The sequence below is a fragment of the Chanos chanos genome, chromosome 2 (assembly GCF_902362185.1).
Source record: "Chanos chanos chromosome 2, fChaCha1.1, whole genome shotgun sequence".
Taxonomy (NCBI): Eukaryota; Metazoa; Chordata; class Actinopteri; order Gonorynchiformes; family Chanidae; genus Chanos; species Chanos chanos.
Genome location: NC_044496.1, coordinates 19,493,954 through 19,518,226, shown reverse-complemented (window position 1 = coordinate 19,518,226; position 24,273 = coordinate 19,493,954). Strand labels below are relative to the sequence as shown.

The window sequence follows — 24,273 nt, the reverse complement described above, 5'->3', positions numbered from 1 at the left end:
CAGGGGACTAAAAATAAATGATAAATGGAACATGATATTTTAAAGTCTTATGTCTTATCTGTTCTTACAGGGGAATAATAGGGTAGTTAATCCTGCAGATCTCCCTCAAATTGATTAATCAGCACATGCGGACAATCAAATAAATGATTAATATTCCCCAGACCTGCGGTTGGACAGTTACCCCGAAAGCATCAGTAATAATTCAGTAACCCTTCCCAGACCAAAGATTTGTCTGCCTCACTCTTCATCATATTTCTGATACTAGGGGATATCTTTGAAGTAAATGCACAGGCAACTCTTGTGTCTTCCATTCACTTTGTTCAGACAGCCCAACCTGCGGAGAGAAGCACACCCTGCTGACCCAGCCAGACAGCCACTGAAAAATGCCTCTCACCATAGCCCTAGCAGCTGAAGGAAACATAATGATTCCTTATTCATTCTGTTAGGTATTCTGAAATTTGAGAACAGCTCTCACATTTCAGACTCACCTCTTTCACGGATTTTCTCACAAAACCAGTTATTCTGGTTAGAGTGATTTGATCATAAACTATATGTATCAAATGTAAACACGTCTAAAGCATGTGAAAGGTTGTCACAATGCAAAACCAAACGTACAGTACACTCCATACAGGGTGTAAAGCTCTTGTAAGGTTCCCTCCCCTGGATGGGGTGGGTGAGGCTTAAGTGTTGCGTAATGGATCAGGTGAGGAGAGTTCCAGTGCACACACTCTGTGTCACCCTGTTCCGTTCCAGTGGGACAGATGTCTCCCGACAGGCTGTTTAGCAAAGGAGCTTCCCACCCCGTCACCCTGGGCACACCCTGTCGTGGTGATGGATCTCCTGTTTATTCAGCTATTTTTAGGACAATGGAGGGAATCTCCATTGAGAATGCTGTTCTTTCTCTCCCATTACCCACACCGCTCAACCTCCCACAGGGGTCAACAAACAGCCGTCCTACTGGCCCTCCTGCATCTGCCAGGCTGGGACTCTTATTAATGCGAAAGGAGGCCAAAGCAATCTGTGAGCTCCTCAGCTATACCTCCCAACACACACACACAAACGCACGCACACACACACACACACACACATACATGCATATGCTCTATTGCAAGGCAAATACAATCAGTTGGAATGGAACGCTAATTTCAGGCTCAGATCAGTCAGTCTATGAGTGTGGTATGTTTGTGTGTGTGTGTGTGTGTGTGTTAACCTCTGTTCAAGCTCCACATAAAGCTGTCTCACGCCAGCACTGACCCTGAACCCCCCACCTCAGCCCACCCCCCACGCTTCAGATGGAGAGGGGCCCGGCCTTTGTGTGGGCTGTCCGGCTAGCTGCCTGACTGAAACAGCCTGTGCAGCTGTCTACTGTCCCATTCTCTGGCACTCGGTGAGTCCTGTCTCTGCACAGGAACACCACTAGCAGCAAGATGCATAACAGAATACACGAAACATATCACTGCCAACTGCACTCCGCCTGTCGTCTCAGCTCATGACTCTTCAGTGGTATTCTGTGCTTTAATTAGTACAAATATAGACTCTTTAACTAGCCTGTGTTCCTGTCGGTGCCAGGAGGCCCAATGCAGTTGGAACACTATTAGCCCTTTAAGAGGGAAGAGCCACTCAGACCCTGCGTCAGTATGGCTGCTGATATACGGCTTGGTCTTTAATCGCTATGAGCGTGCTGCGTAGAATAGTGTTGTGAGAAGTCCCTGCTTTTCTATAAGCCATACAGTTAACTTTGATCTTGTCTTATGCTCTGCTGTTTATAAATCAGCTACACAAATATTTATGTGCGGGACAGGGAAAATGGCTGGTCTGGTTTGTATCTCTCTGTCCTCCCTCTCTATCTCCTCCCTCCTTCTCCCTCCTCCCCAGGCCAATGTGTCAATGAGGCCACCGCAGCCGCACAGCGAGAACCCAGGCTTCAGGCCACATCCATCATGCCTGTGATGTCCACTTTTATTGTGTGGCCAGAGAGCAGGACACACGGTTAACTCCAACCAGAGAACGAGGGAGTGGGGGTAGAAAGAAAGAGAGAGAGGGGAAAAAACAGGGGAATAAAAGCTTGAAATCTAAATAGCACATTCACACAAATCCACAAATACAAATCTAAAAAATATACCAGAACAGCTGTTGACAGGTGGGTCAGCTACTTTAAATCTCACTGAGTACATATGTGTCTCCACTGGTAAGTGTGAATTTTTTTTTTTTTTTTTCTGTGGGAATGAAGGAAGTGAAGTTTCAGCAAATCTCTGGCAAAGCTCAATAAATTAATAAAGTCATGTTCAATATGCATTGCCTCTTGCTCCCATTCTGCTCACCTATCTGTTCCTGCCTGCAGCACACACAATGGGATGGCCCAGCACTGGCAGATCCATACGCCTTAATTGCTCCCCCCAGCCCTGACCTCTGCACCCTATCACTTTCTGATATACAGCATCTCTATTAAGCTGGGAAGTAGGTAAATATTCTCCTGATGACCCTTAGTCCTAACGACACCACTGAAAATGGAGAAAAAGAAAATCAATCCACTGTTTTTCCCTGTCCTTTGCCGACTATTTGTTTTTACGGTTTTAACTCCAAAAAGATTAGAGATGCAAAATGATTGTGAGCTATGACAAATATGTAGGGAAGAAAAAAAACAGTACAGTAACATAGTCAGATGTGAAATGAACCAGTGCACGAAAGGACAGAGGAAATTATTTTCCTGTAATATGAATAGGAAAGAGAGTGCGTACCTCACTTTATTTGAAAAGACGACAGAAGGAGCAGGAAGAGATGAACCCTGGCTCTGGGTCAGTGTTAAAGACTTCTCATTCAGATTTCTCCTTTTGAAACATTTTCTATAATTCTGACTGCTGTCCATGAAAAACATCAGCAGTCACATGTAAGAGTTTTTTGTTTGTGAGTATGAGTATATGTGTGTGTTTAAGGGAGAGGGGTGTGTATGTATGTGTGTGTGTGTGTGTGTGTGTGTGTGTATGTGTGTGTGTGTGTGTGTACTGGGGGGGCACAGTAGTGATGGTTGTGGCGGACAGGGTTGTCGATCGATGCAGTGATTGGCAGTTAATGGCTTTTCCTGTTCTGCCTTTGTAACCCCAGTCTGATGGCTGTTGCCTCTGATCAGAGATGGCAGATGGCGTTTGATTTTTGTATGTAAACCCCTGACTTTGCGGAGATGGCTTCATCAAGTTTAATGATTAAAAAGTTAAGTTGAATACTAGGAATTCGCCACTGCATGGACGCACAGGACAAGTTCCTTTGCAGGAGCAGATTCCTTTCCAGTGGAAGGAAAGTACTGCTGTATTATATGGTCAGACACTTCAATATCTAATTATTCAATTCAATAACTGCTTTAAAACAGCCATGGAACGACTGTACAGTTTTTGAACACTCTTCTGAATCTGAATGAGATGACTACACGCACCTTTATCACATGACCAAACCCTGCTCTTTATGATTAAAGGCTAATCGTTCTGGGTTCACTTGGTTCTAGAAGGCTGTTACAGGACGATCTATTATTATGGTCTGAAGTGAGAGTGACCCAGTGAAACTAAATAGTGTCAAATGGAGGAAAATTGAATGATGAGCGCCTATTGGACTTAAAAAGAGAGAAAGGCAGTCAGCGGTTTGAGATCTGTGTTCTATAGTAGGAAATTGGAGTACAAACAGTGGAGCCTCAGGATGGTCTGAAAGCAGGGACCGCTTGGTTGATGTACAGGGGGTTAGAAATAATTTAATCCTTACAGCCCCTTTTATCCATTTGATAGCCCATAAACTCCAGTCATTTTTATATCTCATCATTTCCAAAGTTCAAAGATTCCTTGAACAGTCACATGAAATAAGAGCACCAGCAGAAAAAACGCCAAATTCGCAAAACAGAAGACGGGCTGCAATTCTTATTGATATAAAGGAAAAGATATTACAGAGAAGAGCAAGGTCTCTAATTCCCATAGTTTCTGAAGTAGAGGCCATTACACCATAGACAGTGAGTTAAGAAACAGGATCCCTTTTTAAAGAGGAGGTTGATGAATATTACCCAGCAATATGGAGAGAATCATCTCAAACGCTGGTGCACTCAAAAGCTTCCCTCATAACTCATCACTGAAATGCTGTTAGGGAATCAAGGGTAGAGACACTGGAGCATGAGACTGAGTAAGGAACAAAAGCTTGTCTCTACGCCCGCAGGGACCCGCCACAGCTGAATTAATACACACCCGTTCCCCTGCAACATCAACAAATATTTAATAAAGCCTGGTTCATATAACTCATTAATAAGGTGCTCACTCTCCTCTTTCAGTGCTTAATTTAATATAATGATAATTTGAATAATAATTTGCATACCAGATTTTGCAATCTAATCTAGTGGCAAAAATATAATGGCTCCCAGAGATCTCATTTACACAGTAGCACACACAGTCCTTCTGGTTCAAATTACCAGAACAAGACCAATCCAGCCTAACAAGTATAAATTAAGAAATTCCTAAGTAGTGACAGAGATAACCCATTCAAAAGACTGATCCAAGTTTGACTCATTCAGCGGGCCTAATTTTAGGCCTAGTGTTGATTGACTGCAGTGACGTTACTGAGGGACCGTGGAGCTGGCGAGGATGAAGATGAAGAATCCTCTCTTATATAAGGAAGAGAGTAATAGATCTGCCACGAGACCGCAGAGTGTGGTGGCTTCACTGAAGACTTCCTATCCAGTCTACTACTCAGGACTCTGCACTGAGAGTCAAGCATAGCTCCATAAATCACCAAGGCCATTTGAAAAATGCTTCATAAAATACAAATGTGTGAAAGTGCTTAAAACAGAACAAAAGCTTTTTCCCCTTCTTTCAGCAGCTGTGACTAGTAAAAAAATGCACCTTTGAGAGGTTGACCTCAGAGTTTACCACATCAGTGGGAGGGGTTTAGCGTGGGGATGAGAACTGGAGGAGACTTCTGGGATATACTTTTTTTTTTTTTTAAGTGCTCTGTACTGAAAGTAATACTTTGGAGTGTGAGAATGTGGAGGCAGTAAACTTACAGTAAATGTTTGCCCTTGAAAACCTAAGCAGCTCTTCTGTCCCTTAGCTGCTCCCTCTCTTTGTGCCCTCCCTCATCTTTCTCATCACTGTAATGAGTTTAAAATACACCACAGGTGGGGAGAGAAAGAAAGGGAGAGAGATAACATTTGGAAAAATGTACTGGGTTCTAATTGAATCCTTTTGTTTCCCGTTTTTCTCTTGACTTTGAGCAAGTTTCTTTGATTACCTGTGAGTGCCATGACCTCCCGATGCCCTCACACCTCCACCCTTTAAATCAATAGCCCATCATTTCCATACAGGAATTCAGGCACGAGCTTTTATTCCTCTCTTTCCTTCTTTAAAATTTCCTTTTCTCCATTTTATTCCTTTTTTATATAAGAATAAAGGGCATGATGAGAAAACAAGGTGCGAAATGATTTTTTCCAGAGGGCTCCAATAAAAACCATATGACACCCCAGGCTGAACTGCTTAATTACAAAGGGATGAAATCTGTAGTCTACATCTGGTGAGAACATTGCCCCCATAACACTGATAGATTTACAGCTCCCAGTCCTAACCCCAGACTGCAGCACACAGCAATTAGGCCAAACATAAGACGCTTCGATGGACGTCCATCGCAGTGGGGGAGGATGAGGTTGACTTTTTTACCTCAGTATAGTGGAACTATGGCTCAGGGAAACCCCCTGTTTGGAGTTTCAGCTTTCCCTGGAACAGTACCCCAGCTGTGGAGACTGCTCCCATAGCCTGAGTCCTTCCGTCACTAATTACCTCTGAGATTCAACTTGTCCTTCAACTTGTCTGCTGTCTTCCAACAACTGTTCTGCTTTCTTTGCTAATACAGAGAGGGGGAGAGGAATAAGTATCTGTTTTAGTTTGCATCCATCAAGGGGTACATATGTAAGCACTCAGAATATTATAATGCATTGAATGACTATTTAACCCTTAAAGACGGTCCTATTTTGTGGTAACGTTCATAAACTCATAAGTAAGATGTTATATGGGATTGGGTCCACATCCCCATTTCTCTGTTGAATTTATCTGTCCCAGGACTCTACTCAGAAACCAAAAGCCAAACAGAGTGCAGTTTCCGCCCCTTTCCCTAGACTGCTCCAGGCTGAATGGAGTGAGCAGCACTGCACTGTGGCCATGACCACTCAGAGGCCGTTAATCTGGTTGCTAAGCCACTGATGTATTGATGTTGGTGAGCCGGTAAGCCGGCCTGTCTCTCTCTCTATCTGCTCAGCTTAGAACCATAGGGAACCAGTGGAGGCCAGGCTCTGGCTCATCAAAAAACCAAAAAAAACCAAAAACAAAACAAAACAAAAAACCCCCAAAAAACAACACCAAAAAAAACACTTACCTCCCAATAGACTGCACTTAGTCTCCAGGGTGACCTACTCTTACCAACTAGCTAACAAGCCAACAGGAAAGAGACCTTGTCTAAAACAAATGGGCACTGAACCAATCAAACCTCAGGATCATCTGGTTTAAATTTGACTGACAAATACTTGCAAATTTCAGACTAAATCATAGAGCAGACTGATTAAATGTGGCCCTTATAAAGTTTGCTTGAAAACAGGGCAAGCATGCAACCTCCTAGTTACCCCTAACAGTGGGTGGGGGCGATGGGAGGAACACAGACAGAAATATGACTGATATGATTGTAATACCATGTAATACTCTTAACAACAAAACTGATTAGACAATACCAATACCTTCTGGTCAGTATACACACAGAAAGTTGATTCTTGGTAATGTAACTGCTCTCCCAGTAACTATTTTTTTAAAATCAGATTTAAAAATGCTTCAGTATAACTGAGAAAATGCTATGCTTGTGAAATTTTGTTCCTGTCTTAATTCTTTATAAGGTGTTTTATGAAAAACAGTATGCGAATAAACCATTCAACATGTAAACAACAAAAAGGAAGACAAAGAGAGGAAAGATAGAAAGAGAACAAGAGAGGAGAGCAAAGGGAGACAGTGAGGGGAGGGGAGTAGAAGGGGTTTGGCTGGGGAGAATGTTTAGTTTTCCAGGCTGGTTGGATTAAAGATATTTAACCTTAAGCAGAGCTCCGTACAGGACCACCCACTGGCCTGCTAGCTATGTTGGTTTGTTTTGTGTGTGACGAAAGTTTGGCCTTTTATATTAGTAATTTGAGGATACAAAGAATAGAGAAAATGAGTAAGGAGGAGAGCGAAAATTGAAAGAGGGGATGAAAAAGGTAGAGAAAATAATGACACATGTCCAGACAGAGAGAGAAAGAGAGACAGAGAGAGAGAGAGAGAGAGAGAGAGAGAGAGAGAGAGAGAGAGAGAGAGAGAGAGAGAGAGAGAAACAAACATGGGCAGATGCAGGGTGGAGGCTGGAGGATAAGGGAGTTGAGTGAAAGCGTGTGAGGACTTACACTGTACACTGAACCTTTCTGTATTCACACACCCACTCATAGCAAACTAGTAGTACATTCAGCTGTTCTGCTATACATCACACACTGGCTAACCCCTTTTACCCTGCACTCCAGTCCCTCCTCAGTCCCCAAATCCCCTGATTCTGCTGATCAGGCAGTAGATAATAGGATCAACAACTTCCTTGAACACTGACAGGAGTGTGCTCAGTTGCTCTTGTCCAGCTGCCCAAAAAAAGAGGGGAAGAAAATCAAAACAAACAGCCATTAACACAAGAATATCTGACACCCCCCAACCTCAGATAGTCAAGGGCCGCCCTCTCAACCGGTACATTTCGCAATCCTGGCAAACACACGCAGTAAAAGGCTCAACAGAGTGGGGCCTACCCTGTGTGACTGGCTGGCGGCTGGTCCTGAAACACATGGAGGGGCAGATACACTCCCAATCAGCAGCAGCATTGCAGCAGCTGGGCCACGGGTCAGTGCCTGGCCTTTTCCGAGGTGGGAGCTGGAGGAGTTGTGAAATTCCAGCGAGCTGCCAGATATGAAGCCTTGAACCCTCCTCCACCAAAAACAACTCTATGCCCCTCCCTCTCTTCTTAACTGACAGCTCTCTAAGCCAACCCTCTTGCTTCTCTTGTTGTCTTCTCCAACCTTTTCCTCAGACTCTGTTCTGTTTAGTTTCTGCAGCCAAAGTTCACTGCTCCCCTGGCAAACTAGCAAGGGTGAGGTTCAGAGGGGGTTTTGGATCACAGTTGTGTTGACTGAGGAGGTCTAACAAAGAACTTAAACACTTCCTCAGCTTGAAAGAAAACCTGCTACTAGATTATGCACTTCTAAAATGCAAAAGATCCGCTACGAGCATTTGAAAGGGTGCATGAGAGAAGAACCTGGCCCCTTTGGTCTACCATGACCTGGCAAGGTGATTGAGTGTGTTATGTCTTTAACAGTAGGGGGGTGAAGAGGATCTCAATGGCAGCTCTGTGGATATGGAGCGAGTGCTTTATTAGCGCGGTAGTACCAGTAAATCAGAGCTCAGCTCTTCCTGGAACCGCGGCAACCTTTTTTCCCCACTGAGCACTATTACTGAACAATCACTGGCTAGCCATGATAATTAGCAGAGTATCTCCGTCTAAACGAGCATCTCTCTATCTCTCAGACCTGCCACCCCCCCCCCTCTCCCCCGCCCCTCATCCCTCTCTCCTCTAACTGATGTCTGGAGGGTGAGCCTACAGTGACTGGGTGTGGCTGGCTCTTTCAGTCTTAGCGGTGCTGAGGTTGGACTGTTCTGTCCACAGAGGAGAGATATTGCCAAGTTGGTTCCAGCGGCAGTAAAATGCTCCCTTGTGACTTTAACTTGAAATTACACTGCACTTTTATTTGATAATAAAACAAAAACAATCTTGCTGGAGCCAAAGCAATTTTGAGCTATTTGTTTGATGATCACAGTTCACTCTCTGATGATGATCTTTTGTACTACTAATCATGCTCATTAATACCAGAAGTCCTTCCTGGCTGCATGCACCGGTAGTGGTATAACTGAGAAGTTAGTCCATGTGCTCTTGTCTAGCCGCTAATGCTAATCCCATCACTCACTTCACTGTCTGTTTTGTTTTACAGAATTTTTCCTTTTGTTCACTGTGGAGCCTAGACATTTTGCTTTCTTGCACCCGAGTGATCCAGTTGGATCGCACTAAAGGGGAAAATAAGAGAGGAGAGAGCATCCAAAATCCATCCGCTTTGTGCTGCTTCACAGGCCAGACTTGGAGCGCAGTCAGGACAGTGTTAGCATAGCTCAGACACATCAACATGTTATCTGGAGGCTCTGTTGCCTAGAGTTTGGGCCGCAGTGGCTCAACGGAGAGTGTGTGTTTGTGAGTTTGTGTATATGTGTGTATATATGGGAGGTTCTGCAGTTTTGTGTGTGTTTAATAGAGCAAGACCAGGATAGAGGGAGGGGGTGTTGGGGTTTCTTGGGTAAAGATTCCCCATGTGATAGTGACGGCACTTTCTTCCTCTCTTTCCACGGCCAAGCGGCATCTGGAGTGGATTTTGTGCGAGCAGACACCGAGGAACATGATTACATTCAGTTAACTGCGCTCTAAACTGATTATGCATGTGCCAAGCTAATGGACTACATTTGCAAGAGGAAAAATAACATCCAATCAATCTCAATTACTGCAGATCGCACCGGCCCCCGAGACAAGGAAGGTAGCCAGCTAACCCCCATGCTCCTCCTCTTTCCCTCAGAGTCCTGCCTGGAAGTGGAGGCCTGGTCTAGCTTTTTCTCATCCTGTCTAGAGGTAGCAGACAAGACCCATGCCAAAGTCTGCCACTACTCCATCTCTTACCTACACATTCAGACACCAGAGAACTGCTTTCAGTGCGAACAGATCTGCATTAATGGTACTACACCATTCAAAGCATTTGTGTGTTTCCTACTGTATGCCTTTTAATCAGGGTAGCACTCACTGGGAAAAATGCCACTGGATAAAGTGCACTGTAAACTACCTGAAAGGCCTTCTTCAGGACAGGCCATTTCAGCCTTTCCAGCTATAGAGAGGGTAAAAAACCTTTGGCTATCCTAAATATTGGGATGACCGGCACATTGTTGTGAGGCCCATCTGAGAGTGCTTAGTGGTGACCAGTATGACATCATCACTGGCACCACAAAGTTGCCAGTGCAGAGAGACTCTTACTGCAAGAAAGGAAGGTCAAAGTTCATAAATGAGGAGGAATACTAACGGGTGTGTCTGAAACCCAAGTGGGCCATGATTCTGTCCCTAGATACCAGTCCACTGACAAAGAGAAAGGAAACATCACCCCCACTGTGCGGTGGTCTGTGCGGTCAGGACAACTCACTTGTGCTTTCCAAGGGCTTTCGGAACATTCCAATATGTGGGGTGGTGGGGGGAAGGATATATTTTTGGAAAGCCCTAATATGGGCTGCATACCACAGACTCTCAAATTATCCCATCCAGCTTAGCCCTCAGTTTAAACCTTCCTTTTTAATTCCAGTAATTACAGGCTCCAATTTATACGGAGCCATGCACACAAAGGGCCTGTTTAATGCAAACCAGTTAGATTTGGGTGAAGTGTCCCAAGATGTCTCCCACATCTTACAGGCTGTTTATGCTGACTTGATGATTTATTTTCTCCCCAGAAAGGTAAAAAAAGAAAAAAAGCATTGCATTTTGCAGCAAATTTCTTTAGGGAGGAATAAATGGGCTGGATTTTTATGTCTGTTTTTCCTTCTCACATACACCGCTTTGCCAGACTGGTAGGCCACTGTAGGTTTCTGTCTGTCAGTCCCTCTACCAGGACTATAAATCCAATGTGAAAGGATGCCTGTCACCGAAAGGAAGCCTGTCCCCACATTGTCAAGTGGGGAGAAAATGCTGTAGCGAGGCCTGTGCACCATGTACTTATCATCGACTAATCATATTTGTAGGTCATGAAATGCGGTAATAAGTCTTGTCAAGTTGTGAACATCTTACTTTGTCGACACACTTGTGGGGACTGATGAGAACTGCTTGCTTAGGATAGTGACACTACTCACAGGGCAGATGTAGCGGTCATCCTTCGGCACATGCTCCACTTTCTCAGAGGATCTGCTGGCTTTAAGGGCTGAGGAACCATTTTAAGCAGCTTAGAGCTTAAAAATGATCGTGCTCAGATGTGTTGAACATTTTTAAGCCTCCACAGCCTGTTGAGCATTTAAAGTGAGACAAGCATGTCACACTTTCCTCAACTCTCTATTCTCAATTCCTAAAGGACTAAAGCACAAATTCAAGCTGTGCTTTGATATATGTTATATGGCCTGTCTAAATACAAAACTTTTATCTTTATAAGAAAATATGGGGATTGAGAATTTATTTGTTTGGTGCGGTTCTACGGGGAAGCTCTTCATAAAAACGAGCACATGGGATGGTTTCCTGCACTGCACATCCTCTTTGGGAATAAACAAAAGACACCAAGTTTGAATCAGAGGCTTGATGCGTGAGTGTACAAGCAAAGCCTGACAGTGAGGTGTCAGTGGCGCTAAGACTAAGCTTTGTCCTGTGGGTCTTAAAATTCACCACAGAGCATTGTGAGACCCCTAACATCTCTCTGCTTACAGGGACTGACCGAGTGTGTAACACAGCTTGTGTTATCTTTTTTTTTTTTTTTCTGTTGTTGAGGTATTTGTAAATAATCTAGCTAAGTGTCCAGGCTTGTGCTGCAGCGGCCGTCTGAGTTCAGGTCTCATGTTCTCTGGATTCTGATATCTCGGCAGAGCCACTGACCAATTGCACGCAAGCCCTACATTATGGCCAACCTGGGAGCACAATCTTGCACCTTTCACTTTAATGGAGTGTTGAAAAACGATTTTGCTGTTTCACTGTGTTCTTTGAGCATAAAGACTTTGCAGACAGGAAGCTTCCAATAAAAACATCAGCAGATTGGAGAGACCATTCATAAATGTGGAACCTCTCCAGGCCAAGAGTGTGCGAAATTGACCTATAGATGTTGTTTTAAATTAGTCTATTTTATCACAGCTTTCTTGCATGATTAAAATCACCACAAAGGCTGCCCCCCCCCCCCCGCCCTTTTTTTTTTCGCTTTTTAGCTCTGTCATTTAATATGCCATTTGCGACAAGTAGTTCGGCTGTGAATGACACTGCAGGGAGAGGGGTAAGAGTTAGACTCTTGTAAATTTTCCTTAAGTAAAACCCTATAATATCTATTATTTGTTTTCATTCATTTACTTTCCAAGAGCATAACACTTGAAAATGGAGTGGAGTCTTTGTGTAAATAAAGGCAAGGTTTGTATGGAAATAGTACAGAGAGCAAAGAGTATGGTGAGTTGTGTGTGCAAGAGAACTAGAGAGAGAGAGATAGAGAGAGAGAGCTCCCCATGTGCAATAATGCCAGTTTGGGTTAAACACAGGGAGAGCCCAGCCGCAGACACATAGGATAGGTGCCTAAGTGGAATCAGGCCTCTTAGATTTATGGCCATTTGTTCGGAGAGTGTTCATCCATTGGCTATTATGGAATGATTAGAGGAGAAGGTGAAGCTCCAAGTCCGGTGAAAATCAATACTGCTGTCGAGAACGATTTTTGCTTTCCTGCTCGGAGGAGTATTAGCACCAAACCTTGGTCTCTTCACACGTCTCCATCCCTCTTGCAGCAATTTCACTCCCTACCCTTTGCCATCTCACTGACCCACTGTTTTGTAACTGCCCCTGTCCTCCCTCAGCACTGTGTGCATTAGGCCCTATTAAACAATTGTAACCAATCATTCTGGACTCTGAAAGGTGCTATTGGCTATTGAGGGTGCAGATATGACAAAAGCGGATATTTAGAAGTGGAGTGTAGTTATCTCTGTTCAAATATGTGGCAATGTCTGGTTAGAGTGTGAGCTTCTGACTAAGGAATTCAAGTGAGTGGTCACTCACCTTATACAGCTTGAGACTGGCCTCGTGACGAGAATTCACCGTGTGCATCCTCAGCTTCTCCAGGCTGTTGGTGTAGTAGTCACAGGCATTGCACTTGAGGTGCACAGGGTTGCCGATGGCCACGCACTTCAGACGCCACTCGTTGCCCTTACCGCCCTCCTTGATGTGCGCTACCAGCTGGTACTTCTGCACGTGCTTGTCAGTCTTACAGTGCAGCTGGAAGTTGGCCTTGAGTTGGGTGGTGTAATGGCAGAGCTTACATTGATGGGAATCACCCACCACTGCTCTCCACTCTTCCTCAGGCAGGCTGCGCTCAGCGCTCATGTGTAGACCCAGCATGTCCAGGTTGTCGGTGGTGAAGCGGTTGCACACAGCACACTGGAACAACTTCAGAGAAGGGTCACTCGTCTGGGACAGGCTTTCACCCAGTGTCATCAGCTCCTCTGACACTAACTGACCACCTCCAAGACGCACATCCATGGGGATATCCCCACCTACTGAAGAACACATACGCAAATAACAAAGACATAAAAATACATTAGTCACATACATGCTGTTAGACATGTCACACAACCTTAAGCATTAATCTGGTCCCCTTTCATATTACGGAGCTTTTAGGATCCATTTGCTAGGAGAGGGGTAGGCCCAGAGGGATTTAATCTAACAGCGTTTCAGTGTGAACTACTCTTCCAGGCAAAGGAATGTCCTGAGAAAACAGAAAGGTGTACAGTTCAGCTTTTAACAAAAAGCCATGTTTGTCTCCTCAGTCAAAACGGATTTGTTCTCCAGTTCCAATACCCCTTAGAGGATAATGTGCATGTGTGTATTTATGTTCCTAATTTTATTAAATCAAGATTATCCTTCCTTTCAACCTACAGAAAGAAAGCCTGGACACCTTTTGCAAGGAGCAGAAACTGACCGCGCCAGGGTATGGATTTACACAGAGCCCTGTTTGGACTGGTGCACTTTCACAGCCCATCACTAAATCAAGTCCAGAGGCTGTGAGCTCTGCAGAAAAAGAAAGTTATTCTATCATTACAGGCGAACTAAAGAGTTCCCAAGCACACATTACTGTAAATCAAATCCAGCTCCTTGTTTCAAGGAAGAATAGTATGAAAAAGTCTGCCTCTCTGTTTAGATTCCTCTGCCTCTTTCACTTCAGATTGTTGCTAAATTGATACAGACACCTTCCAGAAGATTAACTCTGTTCAGTGCTCATTGTGCTCTTGAGCCATGAGACGGAAAAAAAAACCCCAGAACATAACAAGCAGATTCAAAAGCAGAACACCACACACACACACGTACACACACATGCACACACACCCACACACACACACACACAAAATCTGAGAGTGAGGAAAAAACAAGAGGCTAAAAAAAAAAACTGAAGCAGGAGTAGCATGGGAGTTTTTGCTTTTGCTCGCTGATCTTTAATCTATCACTGGCCAGACTGAGCGCACTGGCTGACCCTGCCTGGCTTTACACTAAATTAATTCCAGCAGCTCTTTTTTATTTATTGCTGCAGTATGCAGGCTGTGCTTGGACTTTTCTCCATTACCTGAGCTTTTATGGCTGGGAGAGGGAGACCTTTGAGAAGCCCTCTGAAATCATTCACAGATCCACCTCTATGTCCACCTCCACCCTCCCCCACCCTCCATGTTGCCTGCTTCTTATTTCCCATCCATTTCTCAGCACTGCTATTTCTCTCTCTCCCTCTTTTTAGAAGTCTCTCGCTGTATTTCGCTAAAGCAGTATTGACTACAACAGTTATACATCTTCTCTTCACAACACGGCTTATCGATATAACCAAACAAATATAAACTCCAAGTCTTGAATCTAAATACCTCTGACGTAAAACAAATGTTAATAAATGTAAACTACTTTTTAAGCACATTTCAATTACTGTGTAGACAGAGGCCTAAATGAAGCCTGGAAACAGTTTTACTTCAACATGATAGAGTACTTGGTTAAATTGTTACCATTTTAGAAGGTTTCTACCATTTTAGAAGGTTTTTATTTTATTTTATTTTTGGAACTTGGCAGAATATTTTAGATGATCTCTCATTTTCTGACAGTTCTTCACTGTTCTAAAAACTGTACTGTTCACTAGCTAAGGCCCAAAGGTATGCATCTACTCACTCTCTACTTTTGTCCTGAGGATACAGGTAGGACTCAGAATGAGATCATATGAGTTAAGTTTGTTAATTACAGTAACTTTTGCCGAAAACAAACAGATGACAGAATAGCAGAAAAGAGAAGAGACAGACTAGGCTCAAGCAAAGCAAAAAATACTGATCTTTGTCATGGAGCCACTATTTATGAGGACACAACTCTGTGTCCTGTGTGTAATCAACAGACAAAAACTGTGTTTGTGCACGCATGGGGCTGCATGTGAGCGTGCCAGTGTGTACTGTTTCAAGGCCTCAGCTAATGCCTCATCATTGCTTCCATGTAACATGCTTATTAAACATTCCCTCACAGGAAAATGAACCAGATGGCAAGAAGAAAAAAGAAGAATTAGTCACGGCAATCAATTCTTGTTCACGTCTTTGAACTGGCGACAGTTTGAGACAAGTCTGTGCAAACTGTGGGGTTGTAGCTGGCACGCCAAACACTCAACTATGCTGCTGAATTACCCTCACTGGGCTTTTTTCCTCCCTTTTTTGACCATGATAAAATTTATAGCGGCAATTACAAAGCCAAGAAAAAAAAAAAGAAAAAAAAGAAGCAACTCCAGTTGATGAGTGCAGTGGTAGTTTGGGAATAATGACATGAAAATGCTGATGTTTAGTGAGAGCCTGGAGGACAAGGCCATGCAGAACACTCCCTTTGCCCAGGCATAGGCAGTCAGACTATCTTTTGGAGGAAGGCTAATGCAGCAAACGGGGAACTTCCCGGCCAAGTGACCCATGTAAAATGTTGATATGTGATATGTATAAGTCAGTGTGCCTGTCCCCATCTTTGTGCGTCTGTGTGTTTTCGCTTGTTTGTGTGGGAGGCTTTGCAGAGAAATAGTATCCAATCCTTACATACTTGAATGCAGTAAAAACCCCTTTTCATCAATCTAATGGATGTGGAACATTTTAACAGTTCTTTTTTAAACTGTGTCAACCTTCGCGTCAACCCACACAAAAGCTTCTGACTAAGGCAGCAGCTCCCCTAACTTTGTGTGCTAAACTGAGCTCTGTGTAGTTAAGTTATGGTGACATAGAGTGCATTCAGGAAAGCTAAACACTGAGGGGTTTCATTTCACTCTTTCACTGTACTGTACAATGACGTAGCTACGTGAACAAAGAAATGCCACAAGAGGAAACCTGTATGCCCTATAGAGCAAATCTTATACATTCAAGGCTGAACTGCGCAGCTCTCAGAAATTGAGGTCCCCTGTGATACCAAGTTCAATGACCCTGATTTTTTCTCCTCTCCATTCTTGCCTGACATTGTTCAGACATGCTTTTCTGTGTATTTCTATGCATTTCCTACATATTTCGGTATTTTCCTCTCTTTCCCTCTGTCTCTCTCTCTCAGACACATGCACACTTTTACTGTTGCTTACTGAGTAACATGTGGATGGGGTTCAATGAGCCAGGTGTACCTACAGAGCAGAGAGAGAGAGAAAGAGACAGAGAGAGTGATGGTAACCCCTTCCGTAATGCATTTATCATGGAACACACTATTCAAACTGCCACTGTGGCTTCAAAACACAGAAAGACAAGAATAACTGTCACACGGCAAATAAATGAGGAAGTGAACCTTTGCCTGGCAGGATTCTGAGGCATATGTATTTCCCCTCTATTTTTTCATATAGGCAAATAGGGTGACTCATAAATAAACATCTGGCAGTAGTAATAAAGACCCTAAACTATCCATGTGGACATGCAGTATGGGTTTTTATTTAATAATGAATGGCAGCTGAGGGTGCTAAGCAGTGCTATGTTTTATCAGTTCAATCAACTCACCTAACGCTGGCGCAAGGGCAGCCATTTTGGGGTCCAGGGGGAAGCCTCCAAGCAAGAACTGAGCATCAGCTCCAGTAGGGTCCATCTTCAGGCCTGGGGGCAGGCTCATGTTCTGGGTCAGGTAGTACTGGTAAAGCTCGGCCTCTGAGGGTGAGGGCATAGCCCCCAGGCCCAGGCGACCGTGCTGCATTTGTGTCACATTCTGCTGGAGCAGCATCATGTTGTGCATGTGCTTCTCACTGGTCATGTGGATCCGCAAGTTGCGAGCCACATTGGTCTCGTAGTCACATACCTCGCAGCGCCATGTGGGCTTGCTTTTTGGCTTGGTAGGCGAGGGGGCACCGCAAGGTCCTGCCATGTGGGCAGAGGACTGCGCTGGGTGATGGTGGTGGGGAGGATGGTGGCTACTTGCCTGTGTGGCTGAGGGAACAGCTACCACTCCACCAGGTGCGTGCCCAAACACCTGTTCACCTGCTCCAGCTATGGAACCTCCATTTTGGAGTGTCTGCATGTTGTTGAGGTGTTTGTCTGACTGCATGTGGATACTGAGGTTACCCTTCGTAGTGGTGGAGTAGTTGCAGACCTCGCAGCGGAATGGCTTATAGCCACAGGTGTAGCTCTCACCACGGGCAAGACGAGGGTGACTCTGCCCACTGCTGCAGTACACACAGGAGCCCCCAGAGTCAGGGTGCTTCTCCTTCATGTGGGCTTCAAGGGTCTGCTGGTATTTGTAGTGCCAGTTGCACTTAGGACACTTCAGTGTCTTACACGAGTTGCGTGAGTGCATCATGGTCATGTGGCCACCCAGTGACCGTGAAGACCCCAGGACAGTATCACATTTAGGGCATTCCACCCCACTTCCTCCACTGCCTCCAACCCCGTGGTTCTGAGAGCACTCACCCACACCTGCGATATCACAGGATGCCGTGTGGTGTGCATGCGGATGGGCGTGGGCATGGGGTGAAGGATGCAGGTGGTGGTGATGGTGGTGAAGGTGGTGGTGATGCAGGAGAGCTCCATTGTCCTCGTCTCCCTCTGCTGGGCAATCATTTGGTTCAGGAGCTGTGGCACTCTCTCGATTGGCACTTTCATCAGCGGCGGCATGGGAGACCAGAGGGGAGGAATTGCCCGTGGAGGAGCATGCAGCTCCATCCTCCTCACCCCCTCTACCGGCAGCTGCCGCCATAGCCACGGGGACAGAGGGCCCCTGGCAGTTAAAGCTCAGAGGGAGCTCAGAGGTCCTCCCCCCACCCTCTGCAGCCATCCCCTCTTCCGACCCCCTGACAGAGGAAGAGGACATGGAAGCTGGGGTTTTGCTGTTAAGTGTAGGGCTGGCTGCAGAAGGACAGGTGGGAGGCTGGAGAGTGCTACTAGGCATTAATAAAGGAGATTTGGAAATGCTTTGGTTTGAGATAGCCAGTTCCCCCACTTGTCTGCTGCTACTACTACCACCACAGGCCACTGAAGTGCCTTCATCCCCCATCTCATCCTCCTCTTCTTCTAGCAAGAGTTCTTCCTCTTCCTCTGACCCTATCTCCTCACTGGGCAAGAGAGCTTTGCTTTCACAGGACTCCGCTTCGCCATCCTCCCCTCTGAGAGTGCCCTCTTTCCCAACAGGCCCCTCTGTTCTCCCTCCCTGCAGCTTGGGCAGGGTGTTGGAGTCTTTGGCAGGGCCTGGGGTTGAGGTATGAGAAGATGGTTTGGGGCTAGCTCGACTCCCCAGAGTGAGGAGGGAGCCCAATGGAGCTTGCTGCTGGAGACTCGAATCTGAGTCTTTGTTGAGCAGAACCTCACCTCCTCCGCTGCTGCTTCCTGACTCTAAATGGACACCACTGAATGTTCCATAGAAGCTTTGACCCGAGTTCATGGGCACCAGGGTAGGGGGTGGAGGAGAGCTCTTGTTTTTTGGTTCCAGGAAGCTGATAAGCGGCTCCTTGTCTTTTCCGATGCCCTGGATGATGGCCGAAGCATGCTTGTGGCCCAAAAGCCGGCGCTCATCTTCACACAGGGTCATGCGATGGTCATGGACAGCATGAGTGGCAAAAGAACGCGCATAGCCAAAGGACAGCTTGCAGAGGAAACACATGAGAATGGGCTTGCCTTTGCCATAAAGCGCTAGCCCGTCAAATTTGGAGAAATCCACGTTGTTGGGAACATCTTTGGATACACAGGACTTCTTGGCAGACCCGTCGCTGTTCAGGTAATCCTTGTTGCTTTTGTGCCGCACATCAAAGACGCGGAAACTGTGCAGGACAGGACTGAGGCCTGCCAGGGTTGAGGTATTGGAGAAACCTTGGTCTGAGGAGCCAAACCACTTCCCAAAAGATGAGGCTATGTGGAACGTGTTGATGATTTGAGGGTACACCGAAGAAGAGGTTCCAGCAGGTTCCCCCGGCTTCCCCGCATTGGGGAGAGAGTTTGTGGGGAGCAGGCCAGACCCTGCGCCTCCATCACTTTGGATCAGCTGGCTGAGGCTCTCCACAATGTAAGCTGAGCCATCAGGCTGGTAGACTATCTCTCCAGCTAGGTTCTCCACATCACTGTTCTCCTCTTCTTCCTCCTCTCCTTCCTCACTCCCACTCTCTGCAGCACCACTCCGGTGTGTGGGTTGCTGGCGCATGAGTGTGGGCATGCCACCTCCTCCTGATGCTATGGGCACACCAGGGAACGGCTGTAGACTCGGGAAACAGTTGTCAATCTCCATTTCGTCCAAGTCCTCCAAATCTTCGTCCTCTTCACCACAACTCACACCCTCTTGCTCCTCCTCCTCCAGCCCCTCTCTTCTGGGGTGCAGCTGACCACTGGGGGTGCTGTCGCTAGGGGCCTGGGGTGGTGTCCGTATTTGCTGCTGCTGCTGCTCTCTTACAGCTTCGCGGAGTGGTGCCTGGAGTTGGGCTGGGAAGGGTGCGGTGAGAGACAGGGGCTCCAGGGAAGGGGACTGGCTGCTGGGAAGGACCTGTGAGTTAGAGTGATCGTTCCAGGGCTGCGGAGGGTGCTGCTGCTGCTGAGAGGTGGCGGAGGAGCCGAGCCCATCGTCTGTCCCAGAAACCACGGGAGACTCACAGCTTTCCATGCTGATGCCTACATGAGGCGTTCATCGCATCGAGGCCTGAGAAGAGGGAGAAAAGAGAAAAGGTCAGAACACAGATGATAGCTGGAGTACTCACAGTGAATGATACTAGAAAGAGCCCTTTCAAGTGTCCATCCTGTTGTTCTGTTCAAACTAGCTTCTATGGCTCTAACGCTAAACATAAAGTGAGAAGCACAAATAAGCCTGATAAAACTGAAAAGCTATGTACAGAAAAGCAAAGAGAGAGTGTAATATATAGCACATTTCAAATGAGAGCAGAGAGATCTAATGGGGAGAATGACAGAGTGCTCATTAGGTTAGATTAGATACTTAAACACAATACCTCAGATAGGCACTAATAAGCCATCTAAGATGGCTCTTCCTGTCATATCAGCAAGTTACCATCTTTTATCTTCACCTTCCAAACAGCACCAAAAGTCTAACATGTTCCAAATCCTGCATACATCCGTTTTTAATTAACGTTCAGTCAGAGAAACAGAGTAACAGAATAATTTAATGGAAAAAGAAGCTCTATTGTGCACTAATTAGACACAGAGAAACCAGCCATCAACACATGATATTTTTTCAGACTGAAGAAAAAAAGATGAGGGTTACTGAATATATAAGTGACACTGTTTTAGAACATCCATATCAGAGAGATCACACATACAATATATACAGCTTTAGGAATGACCTTGTCAGGCCCACTCACATTGATGGTGTACGCTTTTCCGGTAATTATTTGTATGCCCGTGCGTATACAAAACGTACAAGTACAGAGCAGGGAAAAAAAAAGGCAATAAATCTGCAGCCCAAAAATACACCAGCTGGGCTGAGACTGAAATGCAGCTGTGTTTAGATTTGGCATCCAATAACCTCCACGGTCAGCCTGGTTTCAAACACTCCAGCAATCCTCCGCCTCTGAAATAATAAATGGGAGCTGCACTTTCAGGGGCTAGCAGTGCCCCGAGCACTGGAGAGGCCCGGTGCAAGCAGCAATTTAGAGCAGCAAGGAGATAAAATGATAGCGAGAGATACTGCTGAGCTAATAATTTTATTAAAGGGATGCAAGCAGCATTGATTAAAGAGGGCGACTGGGCTGAAACCAATAACTCTGGCCTGCCCTTTCACCCTCCAATGCTGAATATTACATGAGCAAAGTTTCCCGGCAGCGTGCTAACCGCCATGTCCTGCCTGATTAGCACATTGGCTGCCTCCACTTGATTTATTTACTTATTTACTTAGGGATGCAAATTTCGGCAGTGATCAGACACTGTGTCTGCTGCCACCACCCCCCTCAACATATTAACACGAGAAAGCTCGGCTGGGGAGATTGATAATGTCTGCCTCCCTCTTCATGAATGTCTGATGAAAATTTACCCCCCCCCCCCCCCCAACCATCCCCCACCATCATCACAACCCCCACCACCCCCATCACAATCCCCTCATATGCACTTGAAGCAGTGAAACAATGGCTTTGGTTCTTAGTATGTGCAAACATATACCACATCAAAATATTTGCGCATTAAAGTGTCTCTGTTCCACAAAAATGTACCTATCTTTTAACAAAGTTAAATTAATTCTAATACATTTCTAAATATTTCTAACAAAATATTTAATGCACTGAAGTCATCCATTTTTATGAGTTGTTCTTGCAAAGGTGAAAATAAAATATTTTGAGATGGATAACTGAATCCACACAGCAAAGGCAAAATTGTGTTGTATGGGCCAACTGTTATATGAGCAATAACTCTTTGAACTCATTTTGACAGTATAGTTTATTAGAAAAAGAGATGAAAATGAGACAAGAATGCAGATTTTGTGGAAAAAAGTGGAATTCTGAAGAACTTGGATTAATACTACTTTTGAGGTAACTGCAGAGCATTTGAAGTGCATTAATCAATAATAAGAAACACGTGGACGTCATACCTGAGCATATAAACCCAACACACTTTTCCAGTTATCTGTTCCTACTTCACTCACATTGAGATTCCAGTGTCAGTGTTCATCCTATCCACTTACTCTACATGACATCTAGTCATTAAGAGTCACATCTTATGCATTGTCAATCTTGAAATTTTCCATATATGCATTTCATTAGATGTGCAAAGCAATTTAAGTAATTCGGTAGTAATAGGGTCTGATACTGTGGGGTAGCTTTCTGCGCCAACTGCTTACAGAAAACAGGATTGCCCTTTAAAATCTAGATAGTCTAATTCAATAACCTACAGTGGTTACTGATGTGCAATAGGATTGTCTGGAGTCGGCAAGTCGCAGATGGGCGGGCAGATATAATGCTGTTTGTCCGTTGGAGGTCTGTTTGCTAAGTGACACCTGTTTAAAACAGGGGAAGCTTTAATCTCTCAGAGGCACTAATGAGGACCCAGACAGACGCTGAGACGCTTGTCCAGTCACGGGAAGTACGTGCATTTTATTCCTGCTCACACTGTACTATATCAACTGACCAGAAAATCAGTTCATGAATTACAATAAAGTCAGAGTATGGTCACTATCATGTTTCTGTACACAGTTTACTTTTTTTCTCCTTGGCCTATTGTGTGGCATCTATTGCATACAGTAATTTCCGGATTTAAATAGCCAGTGATGCTTGAACAGAATTTTGTCTGAACAAACTGTACGCAGGTAGGTCAGCGTTTCACACAACCAAAATAATCTTGAGCTGACAATATGAACCAATCAAGGGGAAGAAAAGGCAGAATTCCTCAGCTTGAGCTGAGAACATGTCCCACACTCAAGAACAGAGCACTCTGCACAATCTCTTTAGATAAGAGGCACCAAAATGGCCGCACCGTTTCTCGAAGCGAACAACACACTTTTAAACCTATTCTTCATCTTAAAAGAAAACACAGCTCATATTCAGGCCCATATGGTGCTCAATACTTTGTGTGATAGGATAGTTAAATCTGTACGTACACTCTCTCTCTCTCTCCCTCTCTCTCTCTCACTCCCTCTCTCTCTCTCTCTCTCTCTCTCTCTGAACTCAAAAAGATGTCAAAAAGGTCTTTTCCACACCGCAAGAGACCAAACAGGAAAGATGGAGAAGCTCGACTGAACTCATAGGATGTACTCTTAAATGTGCATGATTCTTTCTTCTACTTGAATTAGTGAAACAGAAAACACTCCCTCCTCCCCCATCCTAACAAAGCTGATAAGGTTTTGCCTATTAAAAAAGCCCTGTACCTAATGAACGCTGTCAGAGAGTGGGTCTGGTTGTCATTTGGTGGGGATGGAAAATGAGATAAGTTTTTATTTATGGGCCCTTTCATTAGGTGGGATTTACCGGCTGAGCGAGAGGGGAATTAAAGGCTAAGGACCCATCTGATTATAAGCATGCACAATCACCTGCCTGGAGGCCAGGCCTCCAGAGGCCCCGCGCTCTCCATAGTCTCCTGGGGAATTAACTCTCGCTCAGCCCCAGCTGAGAACCCCCACAGGGTGTGCCCCTGACTCTCAACCCCAACACCCCGTCTGCCCTGTGGGTTCTCCCCAAAAAAAAGCACCCCCTCCTTTCTTTCTTTACTCCATCTCGCTATCAGAGAAAGGCCTCAGCAACACCTCCCACTGATCTGTAGTAGGGTGGTCTCTCTAAGTCTGTGAAATTCAGCCATCGCAGAGCCTGGCCACCGCAGGGTTAGGGCGCTTATTGAAAAATCAATGGAGTAAATGCTAAGCAAGTTACAGGAAGATGTGGGAAGGAAGGGTTCCTATTGATAAAGCAGGGAGGGCCTTTGATGTTGCACGAGGGACGTGTTCATTGATGGACAGCGCATTGTACTCCTCAGGCTGAGCAAGGGGGCTTCATCTCTCAGGCTTAGCCCAATTAATCACAGATATATGCATGGAGATGTCTCAGTCTTTACCTTAAGTCCATTCTAATGCCCAACAAGGCCTTCTGGTTGCTTTAATCTCCAGTAGTTACTCAGACGCTGACATGCTAAGTTCAGGGTCGTGTAATCAGTCTGGCTCCTTCACTCCTCCTCTCCTTATGATCACACATTCCACCTTCATAAGCACGTGCTACAACTAACCCCTTAGGTATATGACCCCTAACTCCTCAAACCTTACAGAGACATATTTCCTAACAAATTATTAAAACCTATCTCATTGTGAAATTATTTATACTCGCCTTAGTGACAGAGAATTTGAAAACCCTTTTACGGTTCAGCACATTCAGTCCCAGATCCGATCGCAAACTGAAGTTCGTTAATATGAGAAATAAACAATATCTGCGTCCAAACACAATAAATTCCTCCTCCTCTTCCTCCTCCACCTCCTGATTGTTTAATGTAGACACAGGGACGCTCCAGTGCTGCTGCTACTTCAGGAGGCAAAAAGTCACCTCAGGTCGATGGC

At 45.2% G+C, this 24,273-nt stretch overlaps 1 protein-coding gene across 1 annotated transcript in view; it reads right to left on the bottom strand.

The window, feature by feature from the left end:
- Positions 1-24,273, bottom strand: part of zfhx3b (zinc finger homeobox 3b) — a 135,979-nt gene that overhangs the window by 66,866 nt on the left and 44,840 nt on the right. Inside the window, exons 2-3 of the mRNA XM_030794059.1 lie at positions 16,830-19,938; positions 12,871-13,367 (exon numbers count right to left, since the gene is read on the bottom strand). Coding sequence (XP_030649919.1) covers positions 12,871-13,367; positions 16,830-19,902 — 3,570 coding nt within the window. The 5' untranslated portion in view covers positions 19,903-19,938. The remainder of the gene's footprint in view (positions 1-12,870; positions 13,368-16,829; positions 19,939-24,273) is intronic.